At 40.8% G+C, this 18,700-nt stretch overlaps 1 protein-coding gene across 1 annotated transcript in view; it reads right to left on the bottom strand.

Moving 5' to 3' along the window:
• Positions 1-17,695, bottom strand: part of EPB41L4A (erythrocyte membrane protein band 4.1 like 4A) — a 121,339-nt gene extending 103,644 nt beyond the window's left edge. Inside the window, exon 1 of the mRNA XM_030467418.1 lies at positions 17,365-17,695. Within this exon, the coding sequence (XP_030323278.1) occupies positions 17,365-17,463 (99 nt within the window). The 5' untranslated portion in view covers positions 17,464-17,695. The remainder of the gene's footprint in view (positions 1-17,364) is intronic.
• Between the last annotated feature and the right edge of the window lie 1,005 nt (positions 17,696-18,700).

The following is an 18,700-nucleotide window of genomic DNA, read 5'->3' as shown; positions in this document are numbered from 1 at the left end:
CCCTGAAGGCAAGCATCTCAGCAAAACAAGAGCTAGATCACAAAAACAAACTGTTATTCATAAGTTCTACAGAATTTCTGTAAAAGTGAACCCAAACTGGAACAACACTGGCAAATATTGGTACAATGCCCTTTTTCTGCTTCTGTAATTTAGCTGTCTGAATAGAAGTTGGCAAGAGAGGTAGTTAGTACTACTTACAGATTCAGCCTAATGTTACACTTCAGAACAACATGACCAGAGGTCTCCCGTAGGTCCCCACTTGGTCTGTTCAGCCTGGAGTAGGGAGGCTGAGGGGACACATTGCAGCTCACTGCTTCCTCACCAGGGAAGGAGGAAGAGCAGGCACTGACCTCTTCTCTCTGATGACCAACAGTAGGACTCAAGAGAATGGTAGGAAGATGTGCTGGGGGAAGTTTAGGTTAGATATTAGGAATAAGTTTTTCACCCAAAGGGAGGTTGAGCAGTGGACCAGGCTCCCTGGGGAAGTGGTCACAGCTCCAAGCCTGCCTGAGTTGAAGGAGTTTGGATGATGCTCTCAGGCACATGAGTGATCAGGTGTGATCCTGGGGGTGCCCCACATAGGGAAAGGAGTTGGACTTGAGGCTCCTGATGAGTTCCTTCCAATTAGGTTGATTCTATGTTTCTATGACCACAAGGACACTGGACAACTTTTGAAATACAAAAGATGAGAATGCTGTAATAATCAAACCTTAAGCATTCGAGTCCTTCAGAGCCTGAGACCAACTTGCAAGTAGCTTTGCCTGTGGAAGACATGAGATTGCTTTGAGTAACTTCCTGAAAGCAGAACACTCTCCTAGAAACCTCTTCTGAAAAGTTTTATAAAATCTTTCCAAAATGGTGAAGTCTAGCTTTTGGATGTGAATTTATATGATGTTTCAAAAATGGGAAGGGACATTGGATGCAATGGTATCACGGAGATGTCAAAAATCAGATGCATGAAACTAAGTCAACAGACTTAAAATTTAAGTCTCCAGTGAGAAATAAATCTGTCTATGGCTCCAGGCTTTTTTTTAAGGGGAGAGGGGCCAGGAAATTGTCAGAGACGGTAACAAGGTTTGTTTGCACATTTTTTTCTCTGTTTCTGTTTTGTGGGTTTCTTTTAAGTCAACCCCTGTCCTCTGAGGTTAAATAAAACCCAGATCTATGTCTGAACACATTTCCAGTCTCAAAGGTCCACTCAGATCTTCTAAAAAAGAACTGTATGAGAACTTTTATCTGGTAGAAGGACTTGTAACTGGTACAGTTTATTTTAATTAAAATATAAAGCTATTTCACACTACAGTGATTATTTTGCCTGACACCACTTGCCCATTTTCCTCTACTACCATCATTGTCATTTACAGAGATGAGACTCAGAGACTGCCAATATATTGCAATTCCCTGTGGTGGGATCTGCAAAACAAACAAAAAAACCAAACAAAATCTACCTGTACCTAATTGCCCAAACATGAAGTCAAAATAATATTTTTTTCTGTTTTGTTTCATTAAGAGATATATAATTTCCCCCCTTGCAAAGACACTTTGTCCAGAATATCCCAAGGGAGATAGTGTAGGGAGAGAGTAAGAACTGCACTCTTCTCATTTACACACAATCTCAAGGCTTGGGACAGCAGACCAACCTTCATTCAGTCTTCTCATCATCTTCAGAAGAATATCTCCTACTGCATCTCCTATCCAGAAGGTTCTGTCTGGTTCAGTTGAAAACTGTCTTGGAATGGGCAATGTTCTGCAAAGCTCCAGGAGCAGCCAATGTGAAGTAACGAGATGAAGATACACATTCAGAAATTGTGTTGTGGTCTGGAGCAGGGGAGGGAGAAGCTGCTACAGCTTTTGTAGAGTCACAAGGTTAAGTCCTTTCTACGTGGAGACTCAGAAAGCCCAGCACAACAATAACCCTTAGAGGCAGCGGCCTAAGGACCACTGCTGCTCCACCTCTCAAATAAAGAGTATACATATAGTAACATAAAAATATATGTTGTTTAAAATGTGCTGACAACAGTTTTTAATTTCCTGCACACAGTAAGAAAGAGAATCTATGACTGATGAAATTGCAGCTCAAAGTTTTTTACTTTTGTATTGTTGACAGTGCAAAGTATATGCTGTCATCTACTTGCTGGAAGGCCTCTGTCTTCTCTCACACTTACCGAACTAGGAAAAAAAAAAAATTAAAGAAGGTGTGGGGGGACTAAGAAGGCTGTTTAGATTAATTTAATTCTTTCTCCCTATCATCCAGGAAGAAAGTAATAAGAGGAAGAATTATTCAGGAAACACAAAAGGGAAATGTCAGTGAGGACACCCTGCAGAAACAAATGTGGAGTTTCCTAAGGGTATACAGAAACATTGGGCAGGGGAGAAAAAATAAACCAATCCTGGTACACAAATATGAGATGGTGGTGGAGGACATCTGCATCTAACCTCCCCTATCTTGGGTTCCCTGAATGTCTGACCCTGCCCAAAGTCAAAGCTTCCAGCATTTCCTATCATCAAGTCTCCAAACATGCTATAAAAAAAAACATGTTTAAAAAGGTTAAGGAACAAATATACTCAATGAAAAGACCCACTGAAGTTAGGAAAAAATGAAAATAGGTTAACTGAAAAAAAAAAAGTGATGCTGTCTAGATGTCAGAAAAAGCTTTCTAAGCAGAAGAGTAACAAAGGACTGCAGCTGAGTGCCTGGGATACTCCTCAAGGAGTTGAGTTTTCAAAAACAGACCAAAAGAACCTGTAAAAAATTAATCACATATTTGTGATTATCTTCTCATGTTATGTAATACACTATGAATTGACTATATATCCTATTCACCTAATTCCCTCCTAGCCCTATAGAAGAAATCCTAGGGACTGAGAAATGATGCCTTTACTTCCAAGAAAAAAACCAAACCAAATAATCATAACGCAGTAATTCTGAGCTTCCTCACAGAAATATGCAGGCTTACTGGTTTTAGGTGTCAGCAGGGTTCATGCTTTTGAGTTCTTCTTTGCAACTATGACAACAGAAAGTTGAAATTATTTTAAATTAGAGCAATAAGGAAATCCCAAGAATTTGCATTGATGAAAAACACCAAAGAGAAATCCACTACATGATTCAGGTGGCAGCATTACAGATTTGAAGCCTTCCAGAGAAATCAAATACCCCTGAAGATACCTATGTAAGCTGAACTACCTATGTAAGCTGCACAACATGTGCAGGCTCTTAGCCAGCAGCAAATGAAAGGTAATGCAACTAAATCCTCTTACTGCAATCTAAACTGAACTGAATTACTAAATATTTGGTATTCATGGATATGGATAGCTAGCACAGCTGAACACTTACCAGCTATGATTCCACAGAAACTTCTAAGAATCACCTGAGCACAGGAATACTGCACACACCTGCCTGAATCGTGGAACTTTCAGCTTCATATCACTATATAAATGAATCTATGACAATCAAACCTTCCTTTTGAAATACACTTTTAATATCTTCCTATGTAAGAACTACACTACTGCTTAGAGGCAAACATTTCTTTGTGTCAGCAGCAGCTGTTCCTTAAACTGTTAAATCCCCATTTAATTAACCAGGATTTTTTGTTTATTAAAAGTACAGACTCAACAGCATAAAATCCTGTATCTTCTGTCCCTAGCACTGAGCAGGAAAATACCAAATCATAATTCTAAGATGCAGCTTCCTAAATTCAGCTCACAAGTCTAGCTCTCATACACTCGTCATCATAAACGCACCTCAGTGTGATACTGTTGTACTGATATTTACACTGTAACTGGTAATTCAGGCCTTGAGACAGCTTTTCAGAGTTATCCGAGTGCCAAGCAGGATCATTAGAAAAGACTCTTGAAAGACTCTTTTTTCTGCTCTAATTCTGAGCATACATGGAGATATACATGTTTCACAGTGCTTTAACCTTCTCCAACATACTCCCTTTCTCACAACTGATCAGCCTACGTAACAGCAGTACTGTCATAATGTCAGAGTATGAGGGCGTTGTATCATTTTTTTTCCCATCAAAGCACATCCAGTTAGTCAGAAAGGCAATTTTTGCATGCAGAGAAAATCTTGAGGTTTGGGGGTTTGCTGGGATGAGCTGATCAAACAAATTTGATAGATTGTGGGATTCTATGTTTTGATAATGTCAGTACTTTCTGTGGAATTACCTGTTGGGTCTTTGGCAGACAAGCTACCTTAGTAGGTTTGTGTTAGAAATGCTGAAATTCTTCACTTGCAGAGAAACCTTCTTCAGCTCACATTGCTCCTGTAACCTCAATGCATCTCCCTCCCAGCCTGCCCCAGGCAAGGGCGGTTGAGCTGTTAATGCACCCTTTTACCTTTCATACTCAAGGAAAGGTTAAGCTAGGTAAATACAAAATTATTTGTATTGGTATGAAAGGTATTTTTTATGATGATAACAGAACACTCTTAACTAAAATTGTGAGAGCCATGCGAGAATAGCATGCACACCAGTCCAGAACTACCCTTAATATGCAATTTCTATTTGAGGCAGATGCCTGGTCCAACTTAGTCACAACAGACTTCTGAAAATTCACCCTACCAGATCAAGAACCCTAGACTAATCAGCTGTTCTACTGCCCAGAAACAATATTCTTGAACTGACAAATCAGACTCTTTCCTCCTTCATACCACCCTCTCCCCTTCCACACTTAACAATTTGCTCACGAGGATATTGCTGCAGACCCCAAATGCAATCTCTCTGGTGCTGAGCCAGCTTTTATATTGGCTGTCTGCAGAGGGCTCTGATGTTTTATGGGTGGGCTACCACAACTAAAACCATGCTATACAAACGCTATACAAAAACTCCAGCGCCGACTCTGTGCAGAAGGAAACAGCTGTACACTTGAAAAATAAGCTAAGTCCATACGAATTGTGAAAGTCGGGGCACAAACTAATAGAGTTTAATTAAACATTCAGTCCCTTCTTCCAGATTGAAAACAGCTGCTGATCTTGACAGAGTACAAGGCTTTCTTCCTGTATGTTTGAAACAATCACTACTGCAATTTCCTTTAAATCATTCTTCTGGTTCCCATCTCCTGCCTCAAACATAAAAGAACTGAGAAGAATCATGCTTTTCCCCTGCATTATGATTTTGGTTTTGCCTTTTTGTAAGGCCGTACTGAATAGGAAAAGCCCGTATCAGGCTGGTCAGGTTTCCTGCTCCCCTGTAGCTGTTTCTTAATGACTTGGGAATGCAAGCACATTTGTATGCACAGTAAACTTCACAGCAAACACCTGCTTCTTAAAGGCACTGTGCACTCTGCAAGCTCCTGTAATTTACTGCTTGAGTACATTCTTTTACTTCATTTTTTGTACACTCAGAAATTCGTGTTCTAAATGCAATTACAGCACTTTCCTACAGTTCAAGTGATTTGTCTTACCCTGTAATCCTTCTGTGTGCAAGAAACAGACGGTGAATCAATGCAAGCCTGAGAAACTAGATAATAAGCAGAAGCCTATCTGATGTTCTTTTTCTTACAGATAATACTATACTATACTAATAATATCATACACTGTTATAGCACCAAGTCCATTTGTTCCATGTGGCAACATATGAAAAAAATGCATTTTAAGACGAAAAACCTTTATCCACTGTAGGCAAAGAAACTCCACTAATTACAACAGAATTACATCAATCTACTGGTGTAGTATGTACAAACACACACACAGTACAATAAGCTAGAGCTGATCAAGGAGAAAAGTAAAGCATACATTTTTATAACTTCAAAAGACAAATGAAAGCAGTAATGAACACTGGCTTGTGCTTTTGTGACTTTTCAAGTGTATGCTTAAAGTTCAGTAGAACTGCCATATAAAAAGCTAGTGATTTTGAATCATCATCATTATCAAGAGAAGATACATGGTAGGACTAAATAATACTGAAGAAAATTTCACTTACCCTTTTGATTTTGCAGTTTCTTTGTCTGCAATATTTGCTTAAGAAAACTTACGTATTAAGAATAATCAGGAAAATAAAAATGTCGTAGGCTCAGACAGATTATACAACGGGAAAAAATCACAAACTCTGTACCAAATTATAAAAAAAGCTCGCTTTTATTCACTTCCAGTGAACTCAGTGAAGGTGATTTAAATCCCTCCTAGGCAATTCTCTCTCTCAGCAAAGTACAATATCAAGTCAGAAGCATGATTTCTTGCAGGACTTCTGCCGTCTTCTGGAATTTCTGCATACTATTGTAAAATTTTTGAACTCTTACAAAAAATCACAAGCAAGACAAATCACTGCAAACAAGGATACACAACCCAATAAGAGAAGTACCGGGGAGCTTCTTTGAACATTTCATAGATTTCTGTACCCAAACTTCTTAATTTCACCAAGACCCCTCCAATATCCAGACATACAGGCACAAAATACCAAATAATAAGCCTATTATTTTTCTGACCATCCACGCTAACTTTTTCTTCGCCTCTTTACAAAGCAGCAGACATCATGAACAAACATGATTTGTGTTGCAGTTGGTCTTTAAAGAAAGACTTCAAGAGACAGTTTGTGAAACCTGCTTCCATAGAAGAATTTTTTCAGGAAAATGTGAAAAGAGGAAAAATAGATCCAGGATAATGAATGAAGATTCAGTCATAAAAGCAACAAACATAGCTTTCATGCTCTGAACAATCAGACTCAAGATCTGAATGCTGATGAAAGGCCAAGGATGACTAAGAAAAAGTTTAACTTTTATTTAAAAGGTAGAAAGTTTATACTCTTATGTGGACAACATCTAACATCTTTGTAAAAGATCTAATTATTTTCATCATTATTTTCAGCACCATCATGTATTAATTGAGCCTCCTCACAGAAAAATTTGGTCTTCTCTTGATGTTGGTGCCAAAGTACACCAAAACACATATTGTCTTCATTGGAATTCAAACTGGATCCACAATTTCAAGTATTCCCAAATCAGAGAAAGGCTTTGATAACTCATTGTTGCTTTCGTAAGACAAAAGAAATGTTATTACCAAACTGCAGCCTGAGGAAGAGAATTTGCTTTAATAGGAACAGCCCTGGGACACTGGATGACCAGCTGAAGAAAGCAGCTGGCCAAGGACATCTTCTTAATAGTAAATCTCATCCATATCTATCTGGAGCACTGGCAGAGCAGAGAATACTCCTCATGGTTTTTGAGAAAGACAGCTTGTAGAGCTGATTTTTAAGGCACTGTAGTTTGTCAAGCCTTAACACAGAATAATAGACTACTCAAAATAATCCAGAATAAATGTGGTACCTTTGAAAGACACTAAAAGCTTTTCTTTCCAAGTATGATCACACAGCTTTAAAGCTTGCTATGTTCCATGTGATTAATTAACACACTGAAGTGAGAAATTAATTTCCGTGCCAAATTAAATGTCATACACAAAGAGAAAAAGCATAGGAGTGTATGTTTTGGAGCATCTAGGTCCTGCTGAAGTACTTTTAGAGAGAAAATAAAACAACAAAAAAACAAAACACAGAGGGAGGAATATGGCAGATCAATCTGACATCATCACTTCAAAACAGATCAAAATATTTGTTCTTTTGAACTTAAGGGCATTATTCCATCCTGAAATATTATTTAAAAACACCTTCAAGCCCACTTCCTCCTCTCCTGCCCAGAGCAGCCAATGCAAATGAAACCTAAAAAGCTGAGGACAAGTCAGGACATTTGCACACGTCTTCAAAGGTTCTACTGCAATGTCTTGTGGCTTCCTCTCCTTCTTGCACAGAGGAAACAGCGATACAAAAAAAGGGGTTTTTGCAATTGTAACCATGCTGTCAGTTTGCATATCTGCTTCATTTGCCTAGGTCATTCTTTTCTTGATCCCACTATTGAACTATTGAACCTTTCTCCCTTGACCCGTTCTAAAATGTCTTAATTTCCTCTGCAGGGAGATCCAGGCAGTTGTCAGCATCATGTGCCTCAACACAAACAGCTTGGTTTTGTTCAAGCCAGTCTTCAACATTACCCACCACCCACCCAACTAACCCTAGCCCAATGCAGGCAACTTCAAAGCACCCCAGTACATATTGTTCACCCCTTACAGTCATGCTCTGACAATACCTGAATTACGACAGTCTAAGACTCAGCCTGCTTTTATTCTGGCATATTGAACAAACAAACCAACCATACAGACAAAAGATATCTCTCAGCATCAAGCAGGCTTTGAAGAAGGCCCAACGGGGGCTGCGTGCAGTATAGATGTGGCCAGCTGCACCATTTAGCCCAGGATACAACAGGCTGCTTGCACTCCCTCCTGTCACCTTCCCAGGTAGTACAGACACAGCCACAGAAAATCACAGCAAAAGAGAATCTGACAGTTCCTCAGCATGAACAAAATCCGAAAAAGCAGAAGCAGTCATGGCTTTTCAGTGCCATTTGTTTCTGACTCCCAGCTTCCTTTCGCTTTCAACAGCCTTGATGAGAAGATTACACTACTTTATAAACAGCAGCCATCTTCTGCTCCACAGGCAAACACCTAACACCAACACAAAACAGAATTAGAGTACAGGGGCAAGGCTTAATGCAGTATTAGTCTGTGTCTGGTGTTGTAGAACACCAGTCAGTTCTGTGGACAGCTTAAGATGTCCCCAGTAGGAACATGTGGAGAGTCGACTTTCATATTCTGTGTCATACCAGTATTCAGAGAAAAATTCTTCTCAGAAGGGATATCTAAACATTTGCTTAAAGTTGTAAGTCAGTGCTGAACTCATCCTCACTACTCAAAGTGTTCTTCCTAATTTTAAATTCTGAATAGTTAGTTTCACCGGTTTCCTGTGGTACTCACATGGCATTTTTTAAATAAATAAATAAATAAAAAGTGTATTTTCCCTTATGGTTCTGGATGTAGCTCCATCTAAAGACAACTCCCGTTCAGATATTCTGAGGGGAAAAAGAACTAAAGCCCACTACATTCCTCCTAGAATCCATTCATTCACCAAAGAGGAGAGAAGTTTGTCACAAAATTTTAGATTGTGACACTAAGAATCTGAATGAAATGAATAAACCAAAATCAGAACTGTATTTTTTCCACATCTAGTTTATTTTAAAAATTAATAGTGAACTAGATCTTCAGTATTTAATAGATAATAAGCTGGCATTACTATGGATAGGAAATGCTTTTGGCAACAGTATAAATAATCAATTCTCAGACATATATGAGAACTTCCAGCCATTTTCTACCTTCCAAATACTTATTGTACAATGGAGATATCAAAGATCTTCCTTTTCCCTTACTAAAAGGCATTCTGTCTCATACAGTCAAAGAATTTATCCACCAGTGCATTCAATTCTGATTTTCCTGAGAACACAGGGAAGATAGTAAAACACTGCATCATTTCTTATCAAACTGGGCCATTTAACCACATATCAGTTTTACCCACATATTCAAAACTTTAAGAACTACCAGAAGAGAGAGTGTCTTCTTGTCTGTCTTACAGAGAGCTATTTGTAACTCTGCAAAGTTTAAAAGTTAAATACTGGCAAATAAATAAGTACATGAACGATACAAAATATAACCCACTTTTTATTCACATTCATAAATATCCATGGCCGCTTGTATGCATTTCCCTCATGTCACACCAAGACAACATTTAAAAATTACCAGGGACAAGGAGAAAGAAGATTTTGTTTGAAAGGAATCCTTACAGACCTCTAAGACTTATACCAAGCTTTAACATAACACCCCTGATACTACAGGTTAATGATGCATTCAACTCTCTAAAGAATTCAATAAAGAATGATAAAAGAATCCCTACGCAGGTATTTTAAACATTAGTTGTTATTTTTAATAAATATGATTTGTACTATCAATCCCAAGAAACCTGTGTGATTCCTTTTTTTTTCATCTCTGGAAAGGTTCTCCTACAATTGCATTTCACAAAAGGTCTCTTTCCTTGTCATCACAGCGCTTCTTTTCCTCTGTCACTAATATTCCCAATTGTTTCTCTTTCTCTTGATTTCTAACCATCCCAAAACTACTGGTTTTATTTTCCTTTCCTCAGATAAAGAATACAAATCCACTGGCTGTGTGATTACTTCCTTACTGTGTGATTGCCTGTGTTCTCTTACACACATCACAGCAGACCATCCTGACTCATTTTCTTTCAGGTAAGCACCTGCCTCACAGAGCACAGGAAGACTTCAATAAGCACAGTCTACTTTTGACCACTAGGACAAAAGGCAAACCAAGGTATGATATGTTAATGGAGATACAGAAATTTTAGCTTTAAAAACATCAATATTTATGGCCACAGCCAAGCAACACAGCCTTCTGCAGGAGATAAAAAAGCACATTTACCACTTGGCAAAACTGGCAGGTTCCTCTCTTACATTGCAGGAAAAAACCTCCAAAGGACAGAGCTCTCATTTTTCAGTGTTTCCATTGGTTTTCCATGTCTAAATAATAGCATGAGTTGACCCCAAGCATGTCCCTTTGACCTTAGTGTTCAACCATCCCCAACACAGGATGCAAAGGAAGAAGCGGGAACAAAAGCACAACCAACACTGGAAACGCAGTCTTCATTTTAAACTATGCAGTACAATTGGTTTGCAGCAAGCATGAGATCTAAACAAAAAAAGCAGTATCTAAAATGTGTACTAAAAGTGCAGTCTGCAAAATTCAGATATTGAAATACAGTAATTCAACTGCTAATTTTTTTATAAAATGCACCTAGTTCACCTGCGGTACTATTACATAAATTGAATATTCTGGAGGAAAATAAGTTTAAATGAAAAAAATACTGACAATAATGAGGAAAGGAGAATGCATTCTTCTACCAGTAGTATGGATATTAGTAATGATTCAACATGAACAATGCAGAAATTCTCATTTTCTCATACGTGATCAATACCATCCTGGCAATAGGTATTCCACAGTGTGAAGTGACATAAAATTACAGCTTCTTAATGAAATTCTCTTTCTGAAGCACCTTTCAAATTATTCAGTCTCTTCAAGAGTTTCCTTCATACCACCTGGTAATTTTCATCAGTTTTCATTGTTGAGGCAAGGAGTTGCAATTCTGAAGCTGAATTTTAGGTTAGAACTTAAATAAACTAAAATGAGTAAGTTATAAAACAGATAACATTTCACTATACCAAAAACTTTAATATGAGAAATGCTCAATCTAAGTTACAGAAATCCAAAAGCATTTAATAAAAAGGTCACCTCACAGAGCTTAAATTTGCCCTAGTTATACTAAGAGATTATTGCTCATTGAAACCAGGAAAACAGACCCCTCTGACAATATTATTGCTCAAACCTCAGGCTACCTAAGAGGTAACTTCATTTAAAAGTTAATGGATTTCCTTTTTGCTGTCATGCTGGTTTCATTAATTTAGTTAAGTGCACCTACAGAAAATAAAGTGTCTCAGTGTTCATTTATTTTATGGTATTCCCTGGGGTATTCAAAATTGCCGGTCTCATCTGTAGAGATGCTGGTGAAATTAGTAATGTATTTTAAATATGTGACAGGATTTTGAGAGGTAGTTAGGAGGAAGGTGAGCCCTTTTGTTCCTTTCATTCTATTTAAACTAAATTTGTGCACTATTTCAGTCCATTTTTAGAGGGCTGAAATAGTGCACCACTCCACATGCACCATCTTGCACTCGGTATGCAATCAGATGACTTCCTTATACCCAAACAGAATTTCAAGAAGAGAACAGCATCTCTCCACTATGGAAGTGCTATGGAATATCATTAATCTGCATTTTTGGTTTGGCTTTTTTTGGTTTTGTTTTGTTGAGATGTGGGGGTTTTTTTAATGGTTTTGGTGGGCTTTTTTTGATTGTTGTTTTGTTTTTTTGTTGTTGTTGTTGCTTTTGTTACAAACAGTGCTTAAATATATCCACAATGATGAAAAAAAGTACTTATTTGCACTTGGAGCTTGAAAATATGTCTAGTTTCCCTGCTACCATGTAATACATGCACATTTAACAGAAAAAGTAGCTCTAAAAAGAGAAGGAATAACAAGACTGTCAACAAGACTTAGAATGTTATCAGTTTTTCTAAAAACTGCTTTCGGTATTTAAAAAAAAAAAAAAAGATTTCAAGACTATGTCCTTCTAACCAATTAATTTTTTAATAATTATTCTTTCCAAAGCTATATTCTTAATATCTAGAAGAATCTGTCTGGAAAGTATCTATTACTCAATACCGAACAGGGCAAAGGGAAGAATGCCATTTCATATGCTTGAGCTTCGGTATTACAGTTCAGTAATGACTCTAGGTGATAAGTAAACTACCCTAGGTGGAAAGTAACTACACTCTGCCATTAAAAAGATCTTTAGAATTTCTGAAATCTTGGACCTGAATAATTAAGAGATTTTCTCACAGAAAGATGCTTTCCCTTTTAAGATATTTATAAAACAGCAGAAATCACAAACATACATTCTATATTATCAGAGCAAATTAAGTTTTGAAGGCATGAAGTTTGGACCATTTTGAACTGCTCAGCTTAAAATTAAAATTTAAAAAAACCCAAAACAAAACAAAAAAAAAACCCAACCAACCAAATAACTAGCTTCACTGGGGAAGGAAAGAAGAATGCCAGAATACTCCGAAGATTTCTAACCCATTTCTATATATCATACTTAATCATACTGTGAAACAGTTTCCCAAATTGTGGTATCCAAATATGATACCACAGGTATCATATTCTGATTAAGTCACTCATGGGTTTTTTTTCATATTAAGTGATTTTAAGCAACTCCTAACCTCAGTCACTCACTACTTCAGGTATATTTGTGTGTGTAGTTTTTTTGTTTATTTTTTAAAACTACACTGAGATGCTGATGGTTGCATTTTGATAGTCAGATGTCATTTTGTTAAATTCTCAGCAAATTCTCATGAAGAAAAATCTATTTGTCTATTTCCTGAATAAAAAACTTTCTTTGTAGATAGTACTTTAAACAGAGATTCAACCTGTAAGTCGAATAGCTTACAAACCTTGGAATGTACCTCTCTTCGTAGGACCACATATGGAAAGCAAAACAGCCTTGCATTTCACAGAAGTACTAATTAACACCTTGACATACCATGTAAGTGATTTGGTAGTAAGAATATTGTACTACCTAATAAAGTAATGATAGAGAACATATACTGTAAATGGAGTCTTCCAAGAAGACTTAAGTGTATCTATCTTATTAAAGATTTCTCTTACAATGAAGCTTTGTTGCTGGTCCATCACACATGTCAAATTAAATAGGACTTAGCACAAAAGTAGTGCTTGGAGAGAAATTTCAAGGAAGACTTCAAAAGTGCAATGACCAGATGGCTGAAGACTAATTAGAGAGCTTGTTCGCTGGAGAAGTAGCTAATATTTTTTTAAGAACTTTATTCCAACCAAAGAGATATGAACATAAAATAGAGATGATTCAGAATATTTTTAACCTATTCAGGAGGAAAAAAAAATATTTGACTTAAATAATGTCTTCAAGAAAAATAAGTAAAAGAATATTTGAATTCCTGTTACATACTGATCACAAGACGACTGTTCTCTCTGAAACAGCTAATCACAAACAGGCTCAGTAGCAGTATTTTCTAAGGGCCCACAGAGGTTTCCTTGACCTCTAATAACAAGTCTGTGCCACAAGGCAAAGCAATTCCCTTTTGCAAGGACAATTAGTCCAGTTAGTAACAGAATCAAAATATGCCCCCAGCCCTTCAGTTGGGTACTATGTCAAAACACTGTTGACGTGTTTTGTGATACCACCAAATACCTTATACCTACTTAAAAGGTAGTACTGTACCATAAAAATGTCATCATTATTGTTTACTCTATGTGAAGATGAGTCAAAGTAACAGTCCTGAAAAACTTATTATCTTTTAGTTAACAGCTGATTATTACCATTTGTGTAGCAAAAGTTTGTTAAAAGCCCATTTCTAAATTGGCATCTTGAACATCCCTTTTAGTGGAAAAACTGCCCCAATCTGAGATTTTATACCTTGACTAGATACATTGTATCAGAACCAATTCCAATCCAAGATTGCTTAGACTAAAACTGACATAGATTTATTATTTCAAAGGATGTAGTCCCAAAATATCTCTCACATATCTGTTACTATAGACAAACATAAAAACTGAGATAATTGGATAGATACTTGGTGCCTATCAGCAGCCTGCTGTACCTGAAGGCTGGAGAGTCAGCTCTCACATTTTCACACAACAATGTTCTGACTTTAAACCACAAAGACATGTAGGGAGAACAAGACAGCACTGGTAACAGTGAGAAAACAGAAACAAACTTTGAGAAGCAAAAGTCAGTTTGAGCACCTACTAGTGAACGATCATCACAAATCCCTTCAGACAGCATGACCCACAGCAGACTGATCAGCTGCTCACTGCCTAGGTGGCTGGGAACTTTATTCCTGGCTCTGATGCGGACCTGTTGCATGACCTTGGAAAAGTGACTTGACCTCTTTGCACCTCGGTTTCCCTACTTGGAACCAGCAAAAAAGTCAGTCCTTTCCTTTACCTAACAAGCTCTTTGTAATCCACAGAGAAGAGACAAGTACCTCTAAATTGCACTTGGAGTCTTAGTCTTGTGCCAACTCTGCTCTTAGCTGTAGTCTGAAGTACAATTTAATCTTCAATGTGGTATCAAAATTTCGTCAATAAAAAAGGTAATTTAAAAACATTATATTTTGCTGCATATAGCTGCTGTCAAACACAGCAGCATAGAAATAACTACCATGCAAACTAGGCAATGCATCTTCAAAACTCTACAACACTTTATCTGCTTTATGTCTTTATTTCAGATTCATGGAAGAAAAAAAATTGCCTAAGACTGCAGCAGTCAGAGAGCTTAGTTTTCCACCCCTCCAAGCAAATAGGACTGAATCCTCTAATATCAAGGGAATACATAGATAGTAAATAGCCAATAAGTTCTGCTTTTTACTTCTACCAGACATGCATTGTCTTGGGGGAAAAGAAGGGAACAAAGCTGCTAGTATAACCACTTAAAGCCTCTGCTCTTGTAATAGTTCAAGATTTGTGAAACTGTACTAAAAACATTTCCTGGGAAGCTGTGAACAAAATTGAAAGTGTGAAGACTAAAGAAAGATCACATCCAGCATCTGAAGTTCTAAGAAAATCTTTGTTTTGAAGCAAAATATGTAAGAACACTTACATTCTATACAAAAGCTGCAATTCTACAAAAACAAGTATGAGACTCTGCATTTTCAGAGGTGCACATGCTAATAAAAGAACTTAAAGCGTCAAATGACAGAATATGATAAATTTTAAGTTCTCTTTTACTAAGAAATAATCATATAACTTCAGTGGAAACCTGCAGAATAAAACTAGCATAAATGGTCCCTGAGTAGCTTAAAATGGAATAACCAGCTCCTGGTAGAAATACCCAGTTCTGCCCTCATCCAGCTGTGGAGTGGATCAGGATACTGATCCAGCTGCAGACTAACAACAATAAAAGTGGTTACCCTTCAGCTGGACATGTGCTCTTCTTCTCACACAGCTGCACAAACACTTCTGCCAGTACAAAGACAAGCGTGACCATAGCAGTGGAAACCATTGACCAGGGGAGAGCTAAACAGTTCTTCTCCTTAGGTTTTCAAAGGTTAATAGAGCTACAGTACTGGGTGTGGTTCCACACTACACAAATTTCATGTTAAAACCAAAAACTAAAAGCCATAAACCAAAAAACAAAGAAACAGGCTGCTACAAAAAGGTAGATTCTCATTTGCTATGTTTCCTCCTGTGTAATGTCAGTGTTTACCCTAAAATGTTAGGAAACTACAACTTCACTGTCAGATCTGCACACTGTTACAACCACCTCAATGACTGCTCAATGGTTAGATTCAAGACAGAGAAGGAGCAGGTGGAAAGGGTGAAACATTTAGCATCATACCAGATTCAGATGATAGTAAGGATGGCAGAAAACCACACCTTCATCTTTAACTAGATGATTCCCAAAACTGAAGCCATGCAAAACATTTCCCATGGCACAAACCCATCAGGGCTTAGACTCATGAAGCTAACTGTAGAACTGGTTTTTAGAGATTATTCTTTTAATATTCTACTGCACATTTACAGGCAAGAAAAGCACATATGCATACATAGTACGTATGCCCCCCATCAGCACATACAAAGGTAAGTTTTTCAGAGGTGTCTAAACTTATACTTCAAAGACCCTATGTAGGCACTGCATTCCAGCATCCCAGTGATATGCTTTCTCCTCTGGGCTAACTTTGGATTTAGTAACCTATATGCAAAGACTTGATTCAGGACAGCCTGACAGTTCTCAGTACACGAAGAGCTGGTAGTGCTACAGATTATAGTTAAAATTATATTGTTAAATCTAGACTCTTTCGGCTTTCCCTGCCCCAGCTGTTTCACCAAAATCTAGTCATTCAAGCTGAAACATACAGGCACGGAGATTTTTATTCTTTGGATGTCTTAGGTAAGGCATATCTGCCCTTTTCAAGAATAAATTTTAGAAGAACTGATTACTTTTTCTTTTTATCTGATCCAACACCAAAACAACATTCTTAACGTTGCTAATCAGCTCAAGTCCTCGGCTTCTTGAACAAGGGCTTAAAGTACCTGAGAGATGCCATTTGCTGTCATCAGGCTTAACCTAACAGGACCAAGTTAAAGACCTTTAGAAATACATCAGTTTTCCCATGCTCTGTCAGGGCTCATCAGCGTTTGGCAGATGGCTACTTTGAACAGTTCACCCGCCCCGAGCAGCCTGCAGCACGGCAAGAGCTTTTCCCACCGACTAGGCTACCGGGCACAGGGCTGCGAGACGAGGCTTAACCTTCGTCCCTCCTCTCAGGAGCTGCTGCCCTGCAGGCCCGGGCGGCGGCGGAGACGGCGGCCTTTCCCCCGGAGAGCCGAGCAGCTCCGGGCGGGGACGGCAGGGAGCAGCGGCCCGCGGCAGAGGGAGAAAGAGGGGAGTGACTCTACAGGGGCGCGCAACAGCCCGTGCACATAGCTGCCTTTTCCTTTCTTTTTTTTTTTTTTTTTTTTTTTTTCTCTCTCCTTTTCTGTAGCGTGTACAGAAAAATACTTGTGCCAAGTCTCCCGAATGGTCGGCACCTGCTCGCTTAAATAACTATCTCAAAGTAAAGTCTTCAGAGCCACGTTTACCCCAGCGGCACGCGTCTTCCTGATTCATCTGTCCCTTGCGCGACTGCAACGAAAATTATAAAATTAATTTTCCGCCTCACGCGGGATCCTGAAAGCCCTTTTTCCTACTGCCTCTCTCTTCTCGGCTGCCGAAGCGCAGTGTGGAGGCAGACGCCACCGGGCAGCCTCAGCTCACAGTGCGGCTGCCCGGCCCCGGCGGCTCTACCGCTCCGCATCCCGTAGTTCCACCGGCCGCACTTACCTTGATGCCCTGCTGCTGGGTGGTCAGGGTCAGCTTAGACTCGTCCAGGAGCAAAACTTCGCAGTAAAATTCCTCCGGGACCGCGCAGAAACAACCCATGCCTGCTGCGATGGCCGGGGACAGGGTGGGGAGTCGGGAAGAGTCCCAAGCGGCGGCGGAGAGGGGCTGAGGCGCAGCTGGGGATGGGCTGCGTCCGGCTCCGCGCACCGCGGCAGCGCCTGGAGACCCAGAGGCTGCTAGGGCGCAGCACCCTGCCCCACGGGGCGGCCCTCCGCCGTCGCCATCCCGCGGAAGAGCCCGGACGGCGGTGCCTGGCGCTCCCTGTGGGAACGGGGGAGGAAAAAGACCTTTTAGGAAAGAGCCCAGGGCGCAGCCTTCGCCCACGGCTGGCTGTCACGGCAGCTCCCCCGCCGCTGCCGCCCTGGGGAGGTACCGAAACGCCCACCCGCCCCGTCCCCCGCCCCGTCCGCGCACGTTTCCGCGCCTCCTCTTTCTCTTTGTGTGGAGCAGCAGGCGGCGGAGGATCCCTCTTCGCCTCCGCGACCCGAGGAGAAGTTCCCGCCGGCGACCCCGCGGAACCTGCTAGCGGAGGAAGGCGGTGGCAGTGCCCGGTGGGCGCGGGCCCGCATCCCCCTAAACTGCCTGCGGCCACGCAATGGGGGCACCGGCAGCCGCTCTTCTTGTCCTACGGTGGGGGCGGAAGGATGGGGGCAGCGCTGCCGGGCGCCGGGAGCGACCCAGCCGCCGGGCAGCCGCCGGCTTCCGCCCGCCCCGCAGGGTTACCCCAGAGCGGAGGTCGCCGGACCGGGGCGGCTTCGGGAAGGAGGCCGGCAGCCGGCACCTGCCAGGACAAAGAGCCGCCGCCGCCCGTGGGCTGGCAGCTCCACGCCCGCCCGGCACCGGAACCGGCGCAGCCCGCGGCACCGCGCCGCACCTCACAGTACCCCGCAGGCTTCCCAAGTCCGGGGCCGGACCCTCGCTGCCCTCTGCCGGGGTTCAGCTCAGCCGGTTGCCAGCGGTGGAGCGAGGTCGACGGTCCCAGCCCGCCCCTGCGCGTTTCCCCACCGGCTCCTGCTACCCCTGCCCTCCCGGCAGCCGGGCCCGCACGCCTCGGCAGCACTGCCCCTGCTGGGCCGACAGCTTGCCTGGGGCTGAGGTCCTGTTGCCCCCCGGGCCGGCGGTGGGGAGGGATTGGGCTAACTGTGGCCGTCGGGTCGGGGAGCGAGGTTTGTGCGGTGCTTAGCGCACAAAGCCTTCTGCAAACACCGGTGAGGGATCTAGAAGAGGTTGCCTTCGAAAGAAGGCTTGACAGGAAATGTTTTCTCCGGCACACCGT

Source organism: Calypte anna, chromosome Z, assembly GCF_003957555.1.
Source record: "Calypte anna isolate BGI_N300 chromosome Z, bCalAnn1_v1.p, whole genome shotgun sequence".
In the NCBI taxonomy this organism is placed as follows: domain Eukaryota; kingdom Metazoa; phylum Chordata; class Aves; order Apodiformes; family Trochilidae; genus Calypte; species Calypte anna.
The sequence above is the reverse complement of the archived record's forward strand: the minus strand, read 5'-3'. Positions and strand labels throughout refer to the sequence as shown.